Source organism: Brachycentrus maculatus, unplaced genomic scaffold, assembly GCF_059751285.1.
Source record: "Brachycentrus maculatus isolate JH-2025_06_01 unplaced genomic scaffold, ASM5975128v1 h1tg000065l, whole genome shotgun sequence".
Classification (NCBI taxonomy): domain Eukaryota; kingdom Metazoa; phylum Arthropoda; class Insecta; order Trichoptera; family Brachycentridae; genus Brachycentrus; species Brachycentrus maculatus.
This window is the reverse complement of record NW_028280819.1, coordinates 1,315,439-1,335,733: the sequence shown is the minus strand read 5'-3', so window position 1 is coordinate 1,335,733 and position 20,295 is coordinate 1,315,439. Positions and strand designations below refer to the sequence as shown.

Here is a 20,295-nt window from a genome sequence, read left to right as displayed (position 1 = left end):
GTTGGGTAGATGCTTGACTGCGAAACTGGCATCGCGGGTTCGATTCCCGCCAATTGCAAAATGAATTCAAGAAATACTTATTTTCAATTGGTCTGGGTGTTTGTGATGTATTTTTCACATTTTACCTTCCCTATCCTGACTATCCTACCTGCAGACAAGCATCTAAAATAGAAGCTCTGCGGGTTATTCCTTTAAGAAAAACGAAAAATAAAATAGTTGTTTAAAAAGAAAAATGCTCATTATGCATTATGGTATATGTGTGAAGTGAGTCAAGTTGGAATATTTAAGTTTGTGATGTTATTTGCCCGCAATAATATTATCTTATCAAATGAATGTAGGTCAATCGTTTATGATTTTCATTTTACGCTCACAAGTTCAATAGCACTAATTAAATGCACTAAAATACACGATTACACTTATCAATAGCACTAAAATACACAACAACACTAATAAATTGCATTAAAATACGCAATTAGACTGCAGTGATGCTTCACATAACATACTTAATTCGTTCCAGGAGCAGGTTCGTTATGCCAAAATTTCATTATGTGAAATGCGTTTTATCTGTACCCGGCCAATCGTCCGCCTCCGTAGTATAATGGTCAGCACGCTTGGCTACCGTAATGGAGGTCCTGGGTTCGATTCTCGGGGAGGGGGGTCAAATAAATATAAGTGATTTTTCACTCTAATATTTGTTCAATTTTGACCCTGGACCGGAACTCAAAACGGAGGGCTGATCATTTTCCCTTCATGTGTTAACGATCAAGATAACACTGCGTGTATATGATGCAGTGCCCTATGCACCATTGGGTGCGAATGAGGGTTTGGAGTGGAGTACACCCGGCCATGTGTTGCCATAACTCAGGCTGATAATATAAAAGAAAAAACTATAAAAACATGAAAACCTGCATATATGTTATATAATTCATATTCGAATGTAATATTTTATCGAAAATCAAAGACCCCAGTGAATAACTTGAAGTTGATAAGAAGTTTTCAACAAGAAAAAAAAAAAATTATTAGATATTTTTTAATTTTTTTAGATAATTTATATAGATGACCAATTTGATTAGAAATGATCATACTCAATTTCATCATACAAATGTTATCTTTCCAATGTCAATATTACAAAGAGCAACTAATTTATTTCTTGAATTATGTAAAATAAACACCTTACACGGCGAAAAATGTAGACGGTAATTACTTCATTCAGAGGAATGTTGAAAATAGATTATTCAGCTGTAGAAATAACTGTTTTGTTATGATATTGTGTAAATTTATTTTTTATTTAAACAATTGTGTACTGTTATACGTATTCCACCGTATATTAATTATTTGTTGACATATGACACACTGAGTATTCATACTGTATAGCACATTAGAGATAATATAATTGAAGCAATATATAAATCATATCTTTTCTGACAATAATATATATTTATTATATTGGTGACTGTAAAATAAAAAAAATATAGAATTATAGTGATGTGTTTTTCAAATACTAAGAGACAAACATTCATTTAATCAAGCACATTCTTACAACTGATATTTAACACTTTATTAAACCAACAAAGTTTTTTAGTTCCTAGTAAATATCCCTCTTAATCCTCCCTTTCCGGTGTTGTATACCTTGTACACATTGCTTCTAATAACCATAATATCTCCATAAATATATAAAATACAAGGCTAAGATTTTAGGTATTCTTCAAAAACATACTTACGCATTGATTTAAAAAATAATATTAATAATAATCAGAACTTATCGGGTACTTTAGAGGTACATATTTTGTGAATATCGAAAACAAATTCGCGTATAAACAGCGCGTGAACGGGAACCGCGACACTATATTCGCATCTCACTCTTACATACTTGCACTGTGCAAGCGTGAGGAGCTCAAAGCTCAATGTTCACTGGCTAGCGGCAGGCGGCAGTAGATTTTGGGCTTCCGACAAGAGTGGACCTATGCTTGTTCCGTGAGCGTTGTCAGATGATTTTTTAATGTTTTCAGAAAACAAATGTAAATTATTATAATTTTTTACTTCATTTATAATTAATTAAGGGGATAAGCTATGAATGTCCATATGTTTACGATTTAAAATCGCTAATTTTTTATTGTGTAGTTGTGTAGTAACACCAAGACGCGCATTTTATTTTAGCACCGGAAGGGAAAGGTTAAATGAATAGTTCAAATTTGAAATCAATACGGTACATAATTGTGAGAATTATTGCCAGTACGCAGGGTAGAAAAACCGACTAATCGGTGTTTGGTCGTTTACGGTTGGCAGCGAAAAGCCGACTAGTCGCCTTTCGGTAGTTAATGTATTAAGAATTATTACGTTTTTGACTTAACTTGACTGTTGTCAATTTATTTATTTTCCATGATATCATTTATAATTATCGTTAATTTTTATATATTCTATTTTGATATTTCGGTAGATTCTCAAGGCACACCTTCGGGGTAGCTTCGCAGGCTTGTACGAGTATAGGCATGCAACCCCGAGTCCCCTCTCCTTTGCTGCTATTATCCTCGTCCAATTTACTATCCCTTCTCCATTTATTTTCCCATATAGCAGTAATGTCCTTCACTTACATCATCATCTCCACGATGAATGGTCGAAATGCGATCTCTAAGACGAATTTGCGGCAAAACAATGTATGATAGATGATAAAATGGTGAAATAATAAAAGAATGCAAGGCTGAGATAAGCATTATCGATAAAATATAGGGAAGGTGTGTTGAGATAGTTTGGACATGTGAAGCGAATGAGTGCGGGAAACACAGTTAAACAAATTTGAATTACATATTATATAGTGTTATTAAATGAGACTCACTAAGTGCTTCAAATATTGATAATATTATGTTTGTTTTTGCTGCGTAATAATTTTATCTAAAGTATTATTTACATTCATTTCAGACATTATAAAATAATATAAAAATACCAATGTAATAAAATTTATGTTTAGATAATATAATAAAATATTTCATTCTAAAATCAGATGTTTTATTTAAATAAATGTTACATAATCAGCGTTCTTTCCAGTGTTGAAGGTCAATCTCAGGAATATTAATGGTGTCGTGGCATTTCAGGAGTGGATTCATTCCGCTCACCAGTTCGAATGCCTTGCACTGCATGTCTTGAATGTTGGTATTCTCACAAACTAATCTTGCTATGGAAGCCTTCTTTAATTCTTGGAGTTGAGCTGAAAATATACCAAAAAAAAATCAGTGTGTTCACCAAAATGTCGTGCATTTTGCCTTTCTTGCTCCCAAAAATGAAGCAGATGGAACATTTCATTTAGAGTGGGTGTACTGGCAAAAAACGTCAACTCGAAAATATGCAACTTCGACTTAATGATGCAGTATTATAAAGTTTTCAGCATTCTTTAAAGTGGCAAATACACTAAGTAGTTTGAAATGTCAAATTTATGTAGTTTTAAAACTAAATTCAACTTAAAGTTTAATAGCGGGTATTTTATTCAGGCTAAAAGCTTTATTAACAGGGATTTTAGAGTCAACATTTTTTGCCAGTATACCCACGATATAATAATGTAACAAGGACTAGTTTTGAGAACTACGGATGTTTTCATCAACAAGTAAAAATACAAACTATTAGATTGTTGTGATCATAAACTGAAAAGTAATCTTAACAGATCGTTTACGGGAAATACTTAAAAGCGTCTTTTACATACTGTTGGTTGAGAGCAGGAGACACTTATAAGCGTTTTATTTGGTTACTTTTGGTAGAGCGCGAGAGATGCCAAAAAAACATTGTACAGATGGGAATTGAGTTTGTGGTTACTCGTGAGTAGTATACTGAGGGTCGGGCGGCAGAATCTCTGAGTATATTTAGGGTTAGGGTTTATGAAAAAACCGTCCGAAAATAATGTGTTAAAAAAGTGGTATTTACATACGGTGTTTGAAAATGATGCTGAATATATTGAAACATACCGCTCACTCCTTTCAAGAACGTCATAAATCAAAAAACCTGATTTTTCAGGAGAATGTTTTTTCTGCATTTTAAAAATATTTAATATTAAAAAAAAAATAATTAACCGGTTAACTGCCAAAAGCGTCTTAAGACGCATAATTTTATGTGAAAGGAGCGCCGCTCATACAAAAATTACGTCTTAAGACGCGCCGTTTTAAATGGGCTTTTACTAAAGAAAATCAATTATTTAAAATGTATAAATATATTGAACGCATAGTGACATCTATTGAGAATATCTTTGCATACTTAGAATTGAAACAGAATTTGTTTTTACCACTTTAAACGTAAATTAAAGAGAGCTTTGTCGTGCGATCAACTAATGGCGCCCAGGGTTGTCCAATAATCCCTGAGTTGCCGTCACTGCCGAATCTGATGACAATGATTTTAGTGTCGATTCTGATGATTTTCAATTTTTAATTTTTTTAAATCATACTGTGTGTGTATACTTTTAATATTAAACTAACATAAACAATTACTTTTGACATATAATTTAGTTTTCATATTTTCTATGTCAAATTTTGTGACAACCCTGCACCATGAACAATTAATTTTATGATTATGGATAAATGACTGCACGACTGGCATGCTCTTCATTTATTTCGTAAGTTGTATAAATAAACGTTATTACACTTTCAATAACGATATGTTTAGAAGGGTACCGCCATACATGTACCTACCGGCAGTTAAAAGGTTAAACAATACCTTTTCTTCAAAATGCAAAAACAACACTTTCTGCCCTGTAGCAGTTAAAAATTAAGTTAAAAATATGCCTCTTTTGCTGGGATATAGTACATTTTCTAGGCATTCCGAAAACATGCACAACTGAAAATTGACGATTTTTGATTTATGACGTTCTTGAAAGGAGTGAGCGATATGTCACAATAGATTTTTAAAAATAGTGGTATTTACCAAATAAAATTTCGATTAAAAATAGTTAAACCATCTTTCTTTAATCTCAAATCAATAAATAATATATTATTATATATTGTTGTTTTATTTACCCGGAGTGAATGAGTGTGGCATGTCTCCGACGTCGTAGAAGAACCTATCCCCGACTCGCGTCCTGTAGAACTGTTCCCCCACGATGCTCTGGAAGGTGGGTCCAAGGACGGACCCGTAGATGTCTTTCTCCATCATCCCGCCCACAAACAGGTCTATGTCATCTACACACTCGTACACTCCCTTCATGGCTTTGATTCTCTGAAAATCTCCATTTTATATTCTAAATATATCAAACAAAGCAATAAAGGCCATTTTGCATCATTCTTTTTTTTACATCTTACAATACCAAAGTCAGATAACCCCTCTAAGCTTCGTACAGCGCTAGTAATACCTATATTTGATTTTTGTTGGTATTTGATACTGTTACTTCACTTTGATGATAAGTAGATGTTAATTTCTCTATTCATATGTGTTTGCATAGCTTTAACCCTTTGCCCAATTTGGCCGTACAACATACAGGCAAAAAAAATGGGCCCTAGCGGAATGCGGAAAATGAGCACCCTGGTGAAGAAATTGATCCAAATGATTTTCTTGTATTATGGTATTTTGTTCGCCTCCGTAGTGTAATGGTCAGCCCGTTCGGCTACCCTTCTGGAGGTCCCGGGTTCGATTCCCAGGGGGGGTCATATAAATATAAGTGATTTTTTCACTGTAATATTTATTCAATGTTACCCTGGACTGGTACCTGAAGCGGAGGGCTGATCACCTTTCCTTCATGTGTAAAAAGATCAAGATAACACTGCGTTTATATGATGCAGTGTCCTATGCACCATTGGGGTGCGGATAAGGGTTTGATAATGGTATTTCATGAGGTAGTTGAATGTTTTCTCACAGGGTGGCTCTTTGTACATAGACTGTAGTGGGATTTTATATGTTTTGAACAAAACTGAATACTATTTTTAACCCTTTTTTGTAATATCATAAATCAGCTAAGAATTAAATATCACGATAGTGCATTTTATGAATCTTCTACCATTGATTTCATAAGAATTAATAACAAGAGTGAATATAATATGATCCACATTTCTTTGGAACCAATTTCAACTTGACAATAAGGTTCACCTGTACTTTCTAAGTGATTAATTTTATTTCCACCTACCTCCAGTGGTATTTCTTTTACTAAATCTTCAAAAGAATTTGCTCTTTTCAAACCGCATAAAGATCTGAAACACAAGAAAAAAATAATAAGCATGCTGTATAATTTTAAAAAGGAATTTCAATTTCTTATAAGTAACTTATTACATTTTCACCGCCATGATATAATGGTTAGCATGTTTAGTTACCATGCTGGAGGTCCCGGGTTCGATTCCCAGGGGGGGTGGGTTGAAAATAAATATTAGTGATTTTACACTGTATATTTATTTAATATTACCCTGGACTTTGACTCTGAGGTGCAGGAGTGATCGCTTTGCCTTTAACTTTGTTCCTGAGAGACGCCTGAGTTCCCGTTAACTTTGTTCCTGAGAGACGCCGGTGCGCGGCGGTATTTCGCCGTTTTTTAAATGATTACTTTTATCATGTATTTAGTTAAGAAACAATTTATTTTCCTAAACAAAAATGTTCAATGGGATTTATTGTGCCTTTTTGGTACTCTATAATACACTTGTGTCACATTATTCTTGAAATATATCGTAATATAAACAAATAAGATCGTAACATAAATAAATCAAAGCACGCATCGTGTGTCACTCTTACCCACTGGCGATGCGTAGCGTCGAGAGTGAGACAGATATAGGGCATGATTATGGCGCGGACTAATTACCGACCGCAAGAAAAATCAGGGATCTGTTCTTTTATTTATCCTTGTGGTGTTACAAATTATTAGTCAGATATTTCAACAGATGTCATAAGGCCAAGGATTGACGTATTATTTTGTCCAAAGTTCCACACCATGAAAAAATCCCTCCAAGTTGAACTGAGGTTCGAAACTTGGAGCAAAGTAAAAACACATACGCCTATGTCAGCCGCGTATGGGGCATGTTTTATGAAAACACATACGGTTATGCGAGCCGCGTGGATCCGGTTAACCTTTCCCTTACGGTGCTAAAAACTTCCGCGTTGATATGTATTTTGTACACCATATGAAAATAAGGTTTAAAAACGGGAAAAATGTGAATATTCCTGATTGTTGTTTTTATTGACCATTGTTGAAGTTGAAATGTATCAATTTTGTAATGTTAGCTCTGGTAAGTATCTAAAAAACATAAAAATTGTCGCAAATAGCTGCCATAGCTAGCGTAGCTGCACAACCACCCTGAACAATGATGAGAGGAAGGTTAATGATCAAGATAACACTGTGGCGAAACGATGCAATGCCCCATGCACCACAGAAATGTATAATACATACCTAAATGTGTTGTACGATGCCAAACCGTGGTCTCTTCCCCTTTGTATGTCGAATGCTATCAAATCTAGCCCCCAGCTGTTGGGAGCCTTGAACAGAAAGTTAGTTAGCTCCGGAGTAAAGGAATTATCCACTTCCATTGCAGCTTGGTCTGCAGCTCCCTTCATAACACCGGATACGGCCTTGGGAAAATGCTGCAGAATGCACGGCTTGAGATATTGGTCACTTAATCTGAAAACAGAGCATTTTCAATCACACCTTAACACTTTAAATATGATGTTTGATAGATATTCGAATGGTGGTATATAAGGAAAGAATGCAAGGCTGAGATAAGCATTATCAATGTAATTAAGAAAGGTGTGTTGAGATGGTTTGGGCATGTGAACCGAATGAGTGAAGAAAGAACAGTAAAACAAATTTATGAAGGGAATATAATTGAATAATATTTTTGACATAAGAAAAAGATGTAAAATAAGAATAAAAATGCTAAACATAAGTAAGAATGTTAAATTCGTATGAATTCACAAATTTATATCAATAAATGTCATGTTTCAAATAATTAAGGTTAGGTTTTATTCGGATAGGTTACATTAGTTTAGAACGCGTTATGTAAGGTACGGTTACTTAGAAATATTTAAAGGTGTCTCAACTTGATATGAAACATCTATCGTTCCTCTTTATATTCCATCTTCTTTCATATAAAGAGGATTCTTACATCCATCTTCTTTCATATACAGAGGAATGATAGATGTTTCTTGGGCGCCATTCCAATACTTTTCTTGGCGCCCAAGAACTGGCAAACAAAGCATCGGCCGACCCCCTACAAGATGGACTGACGATATAAGAAGAATAGCGGGAGTGACCTGGATGCGGAAGGCGGAGGATCGAAGAGGATGGAGACTCATGCGGGAGGCCTACGTTCAACAGTGGACGGACACAGGCTGATGATGATGATGATAGATGTTTCATATCAAGTTGAAAAACCTTTTAATTGACATCTCATCCTTTGGGAATAATCTAGTATCTTTTTTTCCCCCCGAAAAGAATAACACGCAAAGCCTCTACTTTAAGAGGCTTGTCTGTAGGTAGGATAGTAATGATAGGGAAAGTAAATGTGAAAAATACATCACAAACACACCCAGACCAATTGAAAATAAATCTTTCTTGAATTTATTTTGCAATTGGCGGAAACCGAACCCGCAACGCCAATTACCCAACTACGCCACGGCGATATGAATATTGAATAATATAAATATTGTTACATATATAGAAACTAACTTGATCTCAAATTGTTGTCGATCACCCTCGGGGATGATCCTAACCTCCCCGGGTACCATGGTGTGCAGGAACCGAAAGGCTCCCGCTGCAAACGAGTTGATTATCCCTGCATTGATATCTGGATTGTAGTCGAACGAATACAGACCATCTTTTGATATTTGGTAACGGCGGACATAATCATTACCTGGAAAAATATCATTACATTCATTTGATTTATCTGCTAGCACTTCCTGCCAATGCATCTTTCAAATCGGTATTTAAGGATACTTAAAAAAAAATTCATCTCAACATAGATGAAGAAAAATATGAAAGCCTGGGTGATTACAGGGCTCATGACCTATCATAGACTGGTTAAGCGATCAGATCAATGATATCTAGGAGTTCCGAAATATTTAGTGGTGTGGTTATCAATCATGGGTAGAATGGTGAACGTTATGGTGGAGACTGACCGGGGCATTTTGTCGTAACGTAATGTCATACGCTACGTTACACATTGCTGACTGACCGCGATCAGTGCTTGTTTAGAATGCAATTGCTCGCTTGTGGCCTTGTGTTCAGTGTTGCTATATGCCAAACCAAAAAATCTGAATTAAAGTCTAGAAATCTGTATTAAATTTGTATAGAATCAATAACCTAAAATCTGTATGAATCTTTGCATTTATAGTTAAAACGTCAGACGACGAAGACGTGATTCTTGGTTCTGTGATTTTAATAAATTACAGCTTACTCCAGATGAAGAAATAAAAAGTGTCCCCGCAGTTTGGGGAATTTCCCGCAGATTGGCAACCTTGGTACTAAGCTAAAATTGCATCCGATTTCAGATGGAACATTCGGAGCGAGGAGCAAGGAGCGGGCGAGCAGCTCTGCTCGCTGTACTGACTGCCTGAATGCTCGCAGCGTAACATGTGACGTTACAACGAAATGCTCCGGTCAGTCTCCACCATTGTAAAGTGTAAAGTGTAAAGTGTCCAGTGTAAAGTGATCACTTAACCAGCCCTAGTAAGTCCTGTTAATACCCAAACTTCCATATTATTATTTATTGATTTGGCGTTTAATTTGTAGAACTCCATTTTAATTTATGTATTAATTTTAAATCAAACACAGATTTTTTGAGTCTACTAAGTTGTATTTTATTAACAAAAACACATAAAAAATTATATTGTGACAATTGTTTCGCCTTGTTAGGGCATTATCAAACATTCGTTTGATAATGCCCTAACAAGGCGAAACAATTGTCACAATATAATTTTTTATGTGTTTTTGTTAATAAAATACAACTTAGTAGACTCAAAAAATCTGTGTTTGATTTAAAATTAATACATAAATTCCATATTATTCTTCATCTATTCTGATATGTTATGTAAGATTTTTTAGTCTGGCTTTGCAATCTAATAATAAAAATGGTAAAAATATTATCAAAAAAAAAAACCATAGAAGTTAAGGTGCATCTTACAGATCGTAAAATAGGTATCTTCTGTTTGTGTCATGTCAGGTCCCCCTGACATCGACTATCACTTGAGAGTAATTGTCCTTGTCTTGGGCAGCTCTAAACAGCGCCTCGACGCTCCTCATCCCCGTCCAATCTCATTTATTCTGGAGCCAGGAGATCTGTCTTCACATACTTTTGCTATATTTTAACAGATTTTACATACCAATGAACAATGGAAGCCATTCGTGGTAAGTAATGTGCTGGAACTGCGCTATGACTATCCTCCTCGTCTCTTGATAGAGTCTTTCATCTCTCCAATGAGGGTTGATCACGGCCAAAGCACGGGCCAATCTGTTGTGTTCTCGAACCAGCACTGTCTGCAAGGCGGCCAGGCCAGGAGTTTGATTGGATCTCATATCACCTAAAGAGAAATGAGAGTGAATGATAAGGACAGAAATGAGAAATGAATGATAAAGAAAGTGTTAGAAATGAGAGTCACTATTCAAACCAGCTAAGGCCAACAGAATCTGTTCTTTTTGTTCATCAATTACGCGGCTCACACAACAAATCTCGCTTCACACAACGGACTATATCGTAGCAAAAAGCTGACAACTGAAGAGCTCCAAGCACTTCTAGCCCAGCAAAATGATGAAGTTCAAAGGGAAGCTTGATCTGACAACAAGGAGGAGCAATCAAATCAAACAATCTCAACTGCTGTCATCAAGGACATCCTGGTCAAATAGGGAGAGGTTCAGGAGTTTACAACACTCACTATTCAAACTCAGCTGAGGCCAACAGGATCAACCATCTCTACAATTATACCCTTGCCCGTTTTTCCCGTAGGTGTTGAAGAAAAGAGAGACAACATTGGAAGTTTTTGAAGAAGCCAGCAGCCAAGAAGCTAAGAATGGAACGAGAGGATTTGACCCTGCAAGTGTTAGTAGACTTTCCTTAATCTGAGTCTGACTAAAAAATAAATAAAAAACCCCCCCGAGTATTTTTTTCATGTTAAAGTACTATATTTCCCCCATGGCTTTTAAAGACTTTCAGCTAGAGGCGCGTGGGTGACGACCTATCCAACATTGGATGCGTGTTGGTTCATAAGGAACTCTCACGAGAGGTGGTATGATACCATGATAAAAAAAGTGAAGGATATTGGTACCATAAACTAAGCTAGGACACAAAACGCTGAAGCCTCTTCTAATGGAACGAAAGGCTTGCTGACGACAGTCAGCAGTCCGGCTTCTCCTGAGGAGTTATACGTGGTTTTCTCCTAGCAACGAGCAAATGCTGAGAAGTTCCTGCTTGGCTCAAACTAAATTATCCCCCCTGTTCCTAACACAGATTAAAATAAAACATTTTTTTAGCTAGAAGAAACAAAAATCCACTTAATGATTTATAAACTATATGATTCTTTTAAATGTTCAAGTACTATCTGCCCACTGATTGCAAACGGCTATATATGGTATCAAACGTTTTGATCAATATCACTAGTCCGTCTTTGGTCGGTTGGAAGATATTGCTTTTTAGCAATAAGCCCGCCAATGTACTTTTTATTTTCTGTACATGAAGTTTAAATAAATAAATAAATAAATAAACCGTGTACATAATAATCAAGGTAAATTATAAATGCAACACCCATTTAAAAATAAAACCTTTTCAGACTACATAGTGAAGTGATTTGCTTGATAGCACATTTGGCTGACATGCTAAAGGTCCCGGGTTCGATCTCAGGGGGGGTCGAAATAAATATGTGTTTTTTCACTGTAAATAAATATGTGTACATATTATAATAAGTGAGGTAAATAATCAATGTAACTCCGAAATGTACCGTATATTATACCGCAAAACTTTTTTTTTTTATTGTTATGGGGAAAACGCATTTTACATAACGAACTTGCTTCTGGACCGATTTAAGTACGTTTTGAGAGGCATTTCTGCATCTTTCATATCCATTTAGACGTCTAAGCTACATGGTATACCTGTCAGAAAGCAAGGGCAGTTTCCTTGGGACGTGTCACATATCTTGCTAGTATTTGGTGTCTGGGGCAACTGGCCAGCTTGGGTCATTCTCAGTAGTCCTCCGGAGTACTCTCGGAGCTGGTCCGCCAGCGCCGTGTGGAATCCATACACCGGGGAGCAGTCGAGGAAGGAGGATACGGAGTTTAGCTGAAAGGAGCGTCAGAGGATTTGGAAAGGAGAATGAATGGGACGAGAGGTATGATACAAAGGTGTGGGAGAATTTTCTTGCTTTTTGTTAGTAGCTGATTTTCAAAGTGAAACTTATTTAGGCTCTAATGGACAAATTAGTCTGGATCAGCCGAAAGGTGTATTTGGACGCGAGGAATGTATGAGTAAGGATTCTTCAAACCCTTATCCGCACCCAATGGTGCATAGAGCACTACATTACATAAAAGCAGTGTTATCTAGATCGTTGTTAACATGTGAAGCAAAGGTGATCAGCCCTGCGCTTCAGGTACCAGTCCACGGTAGTATTTAATAAATATTAGAGTGAAAAAATCACTTTTATTTGACCCCACCCTGAGAATCGAACCCAGGACCTCCAGTTTGGTAGATGAGCCTGTTGACCATTACACTACGGAGGCTGATGAGTGAGGATAGAATGGCAAAACAAACTTATGAGGCGCATGTGCAATAGTTGGAAATGTTAGAGAATAACTGAGAAAAACTTGGCACGATCAAGTGTGTCAAATAATTGGTCGGGTAAAAGCCGAAATAATGGGCGGGTATGTATAAAGAGATAGATACGTGAATGTGGAAACGTTGCAAAAACAGAGTGATGTGGCGTTCTATTAAGTTAAGTAGTTGAACGTGTGCTACCTATTTTCTTTCCTTGCAAGTGATATAAATAATAAACATTTTTAATACGACTTTCAGATATTAATGATTTTAAATAAAATAAAGAGTAAACAATGTAAATATGTAACCCGTATTACAATGAAGTCATTAAGGACACAATTTTAGTCAGCTGTAAAAACAAATGTTAATTTATGACATTATACTGTTTGGTATACATACTAAATCAATATTGTGTAAACTAGATTCTAAATAAGAAACTCGTTTTCTGAGGATGAGTAATATGCACTACATTTATATAGTACTGGCTTTTTAATCTATACATGGATAATTGTATGAAAGAACTGAAAGGTTTAAATGTTGGAGCTACAATGCACAATTTGACTGTTGCCTTTTGTTGTTTGCTGACGATGCTGTTCTTCTTGCTGATAAAGACCTGCAGGCGCGTGTATAATGTGTGCAAGGAAAGTGATTTACCAATGAATGTTAGCAAATCTAAAATTATTGTTTTTTAAAGAGATGAGTATAGATCTGGTTTGAAAATATTAGTAAATGGGGAAATTATGTGACAGATAGATGATTTTGTTTTTGGGTAGAATACTTGTAGCTTCCATGATCTTCTTCATCTGTGTTGACATGTTGAAAATACATATACACCCTGCTGTGGCTCGAATGATCTCATTTGTTGACTTTAGGATGATAAAAAGTACTATTAAAGATTTTAAGAAATAGTGCTACATATTTACTAAGTGACACCTAAATTAAAAATGGACAGATTTGACCACAAATTGACAGCCGAATCAATTAACACATTGACTACCAAGGCAATTTTCGGAATTCCGGCCTAACAAGCCAATTTTATTTATATAATACTATTAAAAACTCTAATTATAGTACATAATTATATTTTATGTTCATTTATTAATAAATTTTCTGTTCATTGATTTTTGTTCTCATCCCATGCGCCATCTATACATATTAGCACTGACATACTAGGAATTTTATCGTAGCTGCACGAATATGGCAAGTAAACACAGTACGAGATAACTCATAGTCGGCATCCTATCAAAGAACGCAAGCTAAGAGTTATCTCGATGTTGCCAGTCAACGTGTTGAATGAAATTACTAAAAAAGTACCCACCTGCTCGGCTGGTCCCAGAGTGTTGCCTCCGTTGGGCGCAGTGAGTGACCTCACAAAGTTGAGATATTTGACTCCGTGCTTGCAGTAAAAGGGGTCATTTTGTGACACCTGTATCGGCGCACAGGCTGGGTGGAGTGCGTCACCCCATAGAGCGCTACCGCCATCTCTTGTGCAGCATTGAATACCTCCACCAGAACCTATTACATAATTATTTAATCATTTAAATATTTACATAAACAAAATACTCCTTTCAAGAATGTCATAAATAAAAAATCATCAATTTTCAGTTATGCATGTTTTCAGTATGCCCAAAAAATGTACTATATCCCAGCAAAAGAGGCATATTTTTAATTTAATATTTACCTGCTCCAGGGCAGAAAATGTTGTTTTTGCATTTTGAAGAAAAGGTATTGTTTAATTATTTTTTGAAATATCCTAGCTCTGGTCCCTATCCCATATGTGGCATTCGATCTTACACATCGCTCACTCCTTTCAAGAACGTCATAAATCAAAAATCGTCAATTTTCAGTTGAGCATGTTTTCGGAATGCCCAGAAAATGTACTATATCCCAGCAAAAGAGGCATATTTTTAATTTAATATTTACCCTCTACAGGGTAGAAAATGTTGTTTTTGCATTTTAAAGAAAAGGTATTGTTTTAATATATTTTTTGAAATATACTAAATATTTTTCAAATAGAGAAAAAACCTTCAGGTTTTACCTAAAAAGATCTGTTGCACAGTAAAAAGTTCAAAAAGTGGCTTGATATTTATTTTTAATACATTGTGTTATATTTTTAAACTTTAAAAACATTCTCCTGAATAATCAAGTTTTTTTATTTATGACGTTCTTGAAAGGAGTGAGCGATATGTATCAATATTATAATATGTCAAAACACTTAGAAAGTTGAGATGGGAAATGGTATAAAGAATATAAGAAAGCCAAACATAAATGGAAAAGTATGTAATTAGGTCTGAAATAGGTCACATGATTTGGCCATGCCGTATTTGATGGCATGTCATAAACTATTTTCTTTTCATGTAATTTTATAAATAAGCATTGAAAAATGTGATCTCGGAATGGAAAAACCCACATTATTATAAATTGTAATTATGTGTATGTTGGAAAATAAATAAACAAAAAAGGGAAAAGTTTGCAAAATTATGAATTGCTAAAAATATTATCTTTCCGGGAGTACAAAAATTGATACTATCTCTGGGGAGTGTGTTTTTACATGATTTTTTTTCTTCTTTTTCATTAAATCGATGTATTATGAAGACTTTTGGAGCTACGAGAAATCTATTGCCAACAGTGTCTAAAATATGTTTATTTGCGCCAACATTTATTTCCTAAAAATAATAATAGATCTAGCCAACGAATTAATAATTTATTAGAAATCCCTTTTTGTAAATCCAGACTTGCGCAAAGACACTCATTTTTCATAGCTCCAAAACTGTTCAACTTATTCCACAAAGACTATTTGTTAGATGTTAATTCCCTAAGTTCGTGTAAATTTAAAAATTTGCTTAGATTATTTTTAAAAGAGACAGATTTAAGTTCCTTTTTCATTTAGCACATGATCGCTAGCTTTTTACTTTTTTACTTTGTCATCTTTTTTATGTTTAAGTTTTAATTAAAAAAAAAAAAAATTGCTCACTGAGAGTCAAGTATTTTTTTTTTTGTATTTAAATTCAGTTTTATGTATTTTGTACTAATTATACTTAGAAACCTATACCCTTATACCCCGCACTATGACCATTTATTTTGTATACCCACACACAGGACACATTTTGTGGGATCTTTTTTTGTATTCATTTTTATTTTTTATAAATATTTTTTGTTTTTGAATTTATGTAATGCAAAAGAATTTTAAATAAAGAAAAAATAATAATAAAATTTTTAAAATTATATTTGATTATTTTATAAAAAACATCTATTTGAAATATTTTTCAGTTATGACCAAATTACACACAAATATCCACAGATGTCATTGCTATACAAGTTACATCATACTAACTGACAGACGGACTTCGACGTCCATTAACGTCCAAACTCCTTTAAGGAAAATTCACACTGACATTCATTAACGTCCATACTCCCGGACTGGTTAACATCGGATAATGGAATCTTACCATGTTGTTCCATAACTCGCATAGTTAGGCCATGCGTTATTGGCTGTCCCCAAACAGCTATGGTCGAACGACAGCTGATTGTGTTGGAGTGGCAGTCATTAGGTTGAAAATTAACAAATAATATATTGCTTAAAATATTGACAACGGATTATGGAATCTTACCATGTTGTTCCATAACTCTCATGGTTAGGTCATGCGCTATTATCTGTCCCCAGTAAACAGCTATGGCCGTGATGACAGCTGATTGCGTTGGAGCGGAAGTCATCAGGCTGGAAGACAGCACCCGTGCTGATGGCAGCGGTCTTCCACTCTTGGAGACTGGCATGCTGTAGATTCCTGTATTCAAAAATTCAATAAATACTCCAAAATTAACAAACACATTTTCTATAAAAAATTACTTTATTCTCAATGACATTTATAAACTCTACTTTCCATTATCTTATAATACTCTTCTATACTCTTTATAATTCATAATTTATACATTATACTATAAACTTTATACTTTATAATAGATTTAAGTTTTATACTGACATTTCTTGGTGGAACTGCATTTTATATAGATTATACCAGGGCCTTTGTTCCCATGTAACGCAATGGATAAAATAATAAATTGTTATAAGAATAAATCGACTTGTTTTGGTAAAAGGACATGGTTTATTGAAAGTAATTACTGTGGTAATGCAATGCATATAATTTTTAGTGCTATTTCAAAATTCCTTAGATACTCTGCCCCAAACGAAGAATATTCTAGAGCCAATGAGTCTTGGCTAAATACAAGCTTACTTAAACCGACAATAGATGACTCCAGTGAACTGAACTCACACATAAAGCGTTGTGAGATTTATGATAAACATTTGTATGTAGGAGTTCAAAAATGTGAGTAGTGTGGTTGCCAATCATGGGTGGAATGGCGAATATTACATGTGTATAAAGCGATTTAAAAGTAGTTTCACTCACAATGCAATATCTCACAAACCAATTGTCTGACTGCTGTCAAATTTATACACGTATAGAATAAAATAACAACTGTGTAGTTTTTCCCACATTAATTTTATTTGACCAGCAACCAGGTTTCGTCGTAGCGCTATGGCGAAACCCTGTTGCAGGTCAGATAAAATTAATGTGGAAAAAACTACATAGTTGTTATTTTATTCTATAAAATGCAGTTCCACTAAGAAATGTCAGTACAAAACTTAAAATTATGCACGTATCTTTTCATGATTGGTACTAACTAAAAATCATATGAATTTAATTCCAGTAATGTCATCTATGTGTCAGCCTACGAACTTTTCAGCCCAACTGTTATCTCATAAATCGTGTAAATACCCAGATTTCCACATTCCTCTTCACCTTTGTTGAGATGTCACAATGGAAAATACAAATTAGAGTTTTCTTCTTCATACCGTCGGCATAGTTGTGCGGCGCAATCCTGGTGTAGGCCTGCATGGAGGCGCCCCAGTGCGGCCTCTGCATGTTGTTGCAGGCGCCGTCCAGCGGGGCGCTCTCGGGGGCCCCCAGGCGGCGGCGCCCGGCGCACAGCGGCAGGCGGCGGCCCGGGGCTCCGCGGAAACACTTGGACTCCAGGAAGCTCACAAACGTGTTGGGGGTCATCCTGCCGCTGAAGAGAGAGACAACGTATGTGGTCAGAGGAAATGGTTTATGCGACAATATCATTCAACTTGCTACTACTACTACTAGTACGAAGCGCCCTTGAGGTAGTATTTTACAAAAATGTCGCTATATAAATTATCCAAATTTATTATTATCATTACGCTATTTCCCTGCAGAGGTAGGCGGTAGTAGGGTCGCTGTTAAAGCTTAGATTGTTCCATATTCCTCCTTAGTACTTTGCCTGCTTTTTTATTCGCCCCAATGGTACATAGAACACTGCTTCAAATTGATGTAATGTTAATTTGATCGTCTATGATATGATGAAGACAAGGTCAGTCTTAAACTTCAGGTACCAGTTCATCAGATAGGCAATATATATGTATTTTTTGTGAAAAAAATATATTTTTCCCAGTAATATATCTTTTTAATGTGTAACATGCCACTATAAATGTGGTGCGGTTGTCAATAATGGGTAGAATCGGTGTATGTTACACATGTGTAAAGTGATCACTTAAACCAGCCTATGACGGTCGTCAGCCCTGTAAATGCCCAGACTTCCATATTCTTCTTCATCTTTGATGAGATGCACAAAAAACAATATAAAATTATAAGATTGTATTAATTACAAATGTATGGAAATTTTATTAAATTTTATTTAAAAAAATGTAAAGATATTAAATTATAAAAAATTGTATAAAAAAATAAATATTGGAGTGAAAAAGCACAACCTGGGACATCCATCATGATAGCTAAATGTACTATCAAGCAAATCAGTTTTTTTAGATGGGAGTTGCTTTCATAATTTACCTTAATGATTATGTAGAAGGTTAATATATCATTAAGTGGATTTTTGTTACTTCTAGCTAAATTTTTATTTTTATTTTAATCTGTGTTGGGAAAAGGAGGGTTAAAAAAGTGAGGGCTAATTAGGTACTTCTCAGCATTTGGGAGGAAACCACTAAAACTCCTCAGGAGAAGGCAGACTGTTGACTGTCGTTAACATGCCTTCCATTCCACTAGAAGATGGTTCAGCATTTTATGTCCTTGCTTGTTTTATGGTACCAATGTCCTTTACTATTTCATTTCCTTTGGAATTAGACAAGATTCTGCTTATGAATGTGAAGACACATTATCACAGGATGTTCCTCATTTGGTGTGAGAGATTTAAATTGGAAACAGGATGTGCGAAAGAGGGTATTTAGCTGACAAAAATTAACATAAGGATCTATCAGATTTGGTGGTGACTGATTTCGAAAATGTGACAAGACGAATAAGACAGCTATGTGACAGATCTTGATTGATGTATATAAACTAAATATGCTCTTAATCTTTGTACATAATAGGCAAAGAACAAATATAAAATAAAAAAAATGTACTTTACTGTTTTTGCGAAATACAGTTAAAAATATTCTTACCAGGAAGATTTCTTATTTAGCATTATTCTGGTTCCGAGCAAATTGGCTTTGGAAGCAGTGGAGATAGCTTTGATGTTAGGGTTGAGCTGCGCGGTGAAGAAGTGCGTCATAGCCAGGGATGGGAAGGGCTCCCTAGGGATGGATGAGTCCATCATGGAGTCCATACTCTTGGCCAACTTCTGACCGCGCTGGACATAGATGAAGGCATCTGCTTGGGTCACCAGTGGTGGAATGTTGACTGCAAAAATAATATTTAATCATCAAATGAACAGCTACTACTTCCACCTCCACTACTGTGGATTTCTAATAAGAATTCCATATTCCCATTTAACTAACTAACTAACCATCACACCGCTATCCTGCTGGAGTACGCAGAGAGAAAAAATATATAAAAAAGTTATTAAATGACACTTAAATTCTCAAAACTCACATAACGTTGCCATTTTGGTTTTTCTCTGCTGCACTCTGTTTTATCGGCGGAACACTTTAAAGTAAAAAATTAAATACAGTGGAACCTCTCATAACGAGTAATTCATACAACGAGCCATAACGAGCGATGTTTCACATAACGAGTAACAGAGGAAGGTTTTCACGACATTCTCTTGTGAACCGGGACATTCGCGGCTTGGGAATGAGGTTTACCAAGAGGACCCTCACTTCCACTTGGAAAAAACTTCGACTGGAGAGTGTTGTCAAATGTGATTTTGAAACAAAGAAACGTTGATTGATTATTTCTCATGAATTCATATTATTATTCACGTTTTTACACTTCTTATCAATTTATATGCAATTTTATTTGAAAAACGTTAAAAAAATTTTTTTTTTCGGCCTGGAACGCATTATCGTATTTTATATTGATTTCTATGGGAAAAATTGTTTGGCTTAACGAGTGTTTTGCTTAACGAGTAAGAAAGTAAAAAAACAAATTTATGAGGCGAATGTAGTTGGTAATAGAAGCAGAGGAAAACTGTGCGAAAACTAGGAAAATTTGGAATGATCAAGAATTTCAATTACTTGGGCTTGGTCAGGTCAGGAATGGGAAAAATCGACGGGTATGTATAAAGATATGCATGAATGTGGGAGAGGCGAAGATTGTTTACAAAGACATATTGGTGTGGCGTCCTATTCTCTCTGCGT

At 35.3% G+C, this 20,295-nt stretch overlaps 1 protein-coding gene across 2 annotated transcripts; it reads right to left on the bottom strand.

The window, feature by feature from the left end:
• Positions 1-2,986: 2,986 nt before the first annotated feature.
• Positions 2,987-19,615, bottom strand: LOC148311409 (salivary peroxidase/catechol oxidase-like). 2 transcript variants are annotated; one of them, XM_088256699.1, is made up of 12 exons: positions 19,503-19,615; positions 19,159-19,396; positions 17,536-17,750; positions 16,295-16,468; positions 14,002-14,198; positions 12,026-12,212; positions 10,267-10,464; positions 8,615-8,798; positions 7,340-7,567; positions 6,092-6,155; positions 4,992-5,190; positions 2,987-3,202 (listed from the first exon to the last, which is right to left on the bottom strand). In XM_088256699.1, exons 2-12 carry the CDS (start codon positions 19,320-19,322, stop codon positions 3,027-3,029), a joined length of 1,986 nt encoding a protein of 661 aa, XP_088112825.1. In that variant the 5' UTR covers positions 19,323-19,396; positions 19,503-19,615; the 3' UTR covers positions 2,987-3,026. The 2 variants fall into 2 exon arrangements, with proteins under 2 accessions (XP_088112825.1, XP_088112824.1); XM_088256698.1 differs by having other exon boundaries at positions 19,589-19,615.
• Between the last annotated feature and the right edge of the window lie 680 nt (positions 19,616-20,295).

What these genes read in the sequence shown, in the direction of transcription:
- LOC148311409 (XM_088256698.1), bottom strand. An exon ending in CTAAATAAGAAATCTTCCTG is followed by an intron (nt 17,751 to 19,158) that starts GTAAGAATATTT and finishes CTCTCTCTTCAG; the next exon opens with CGGCAGGATGACCCCCAACA. An exon ending in TAAAAGAAATACCACTGGAG is followed by an intron (nt 5,191 to 6,091) that starts GTAGGTGGAAAT and finishes GGAGATTTTCAG; the next exon opens with AGAATCAAAGCCATGAAGGG.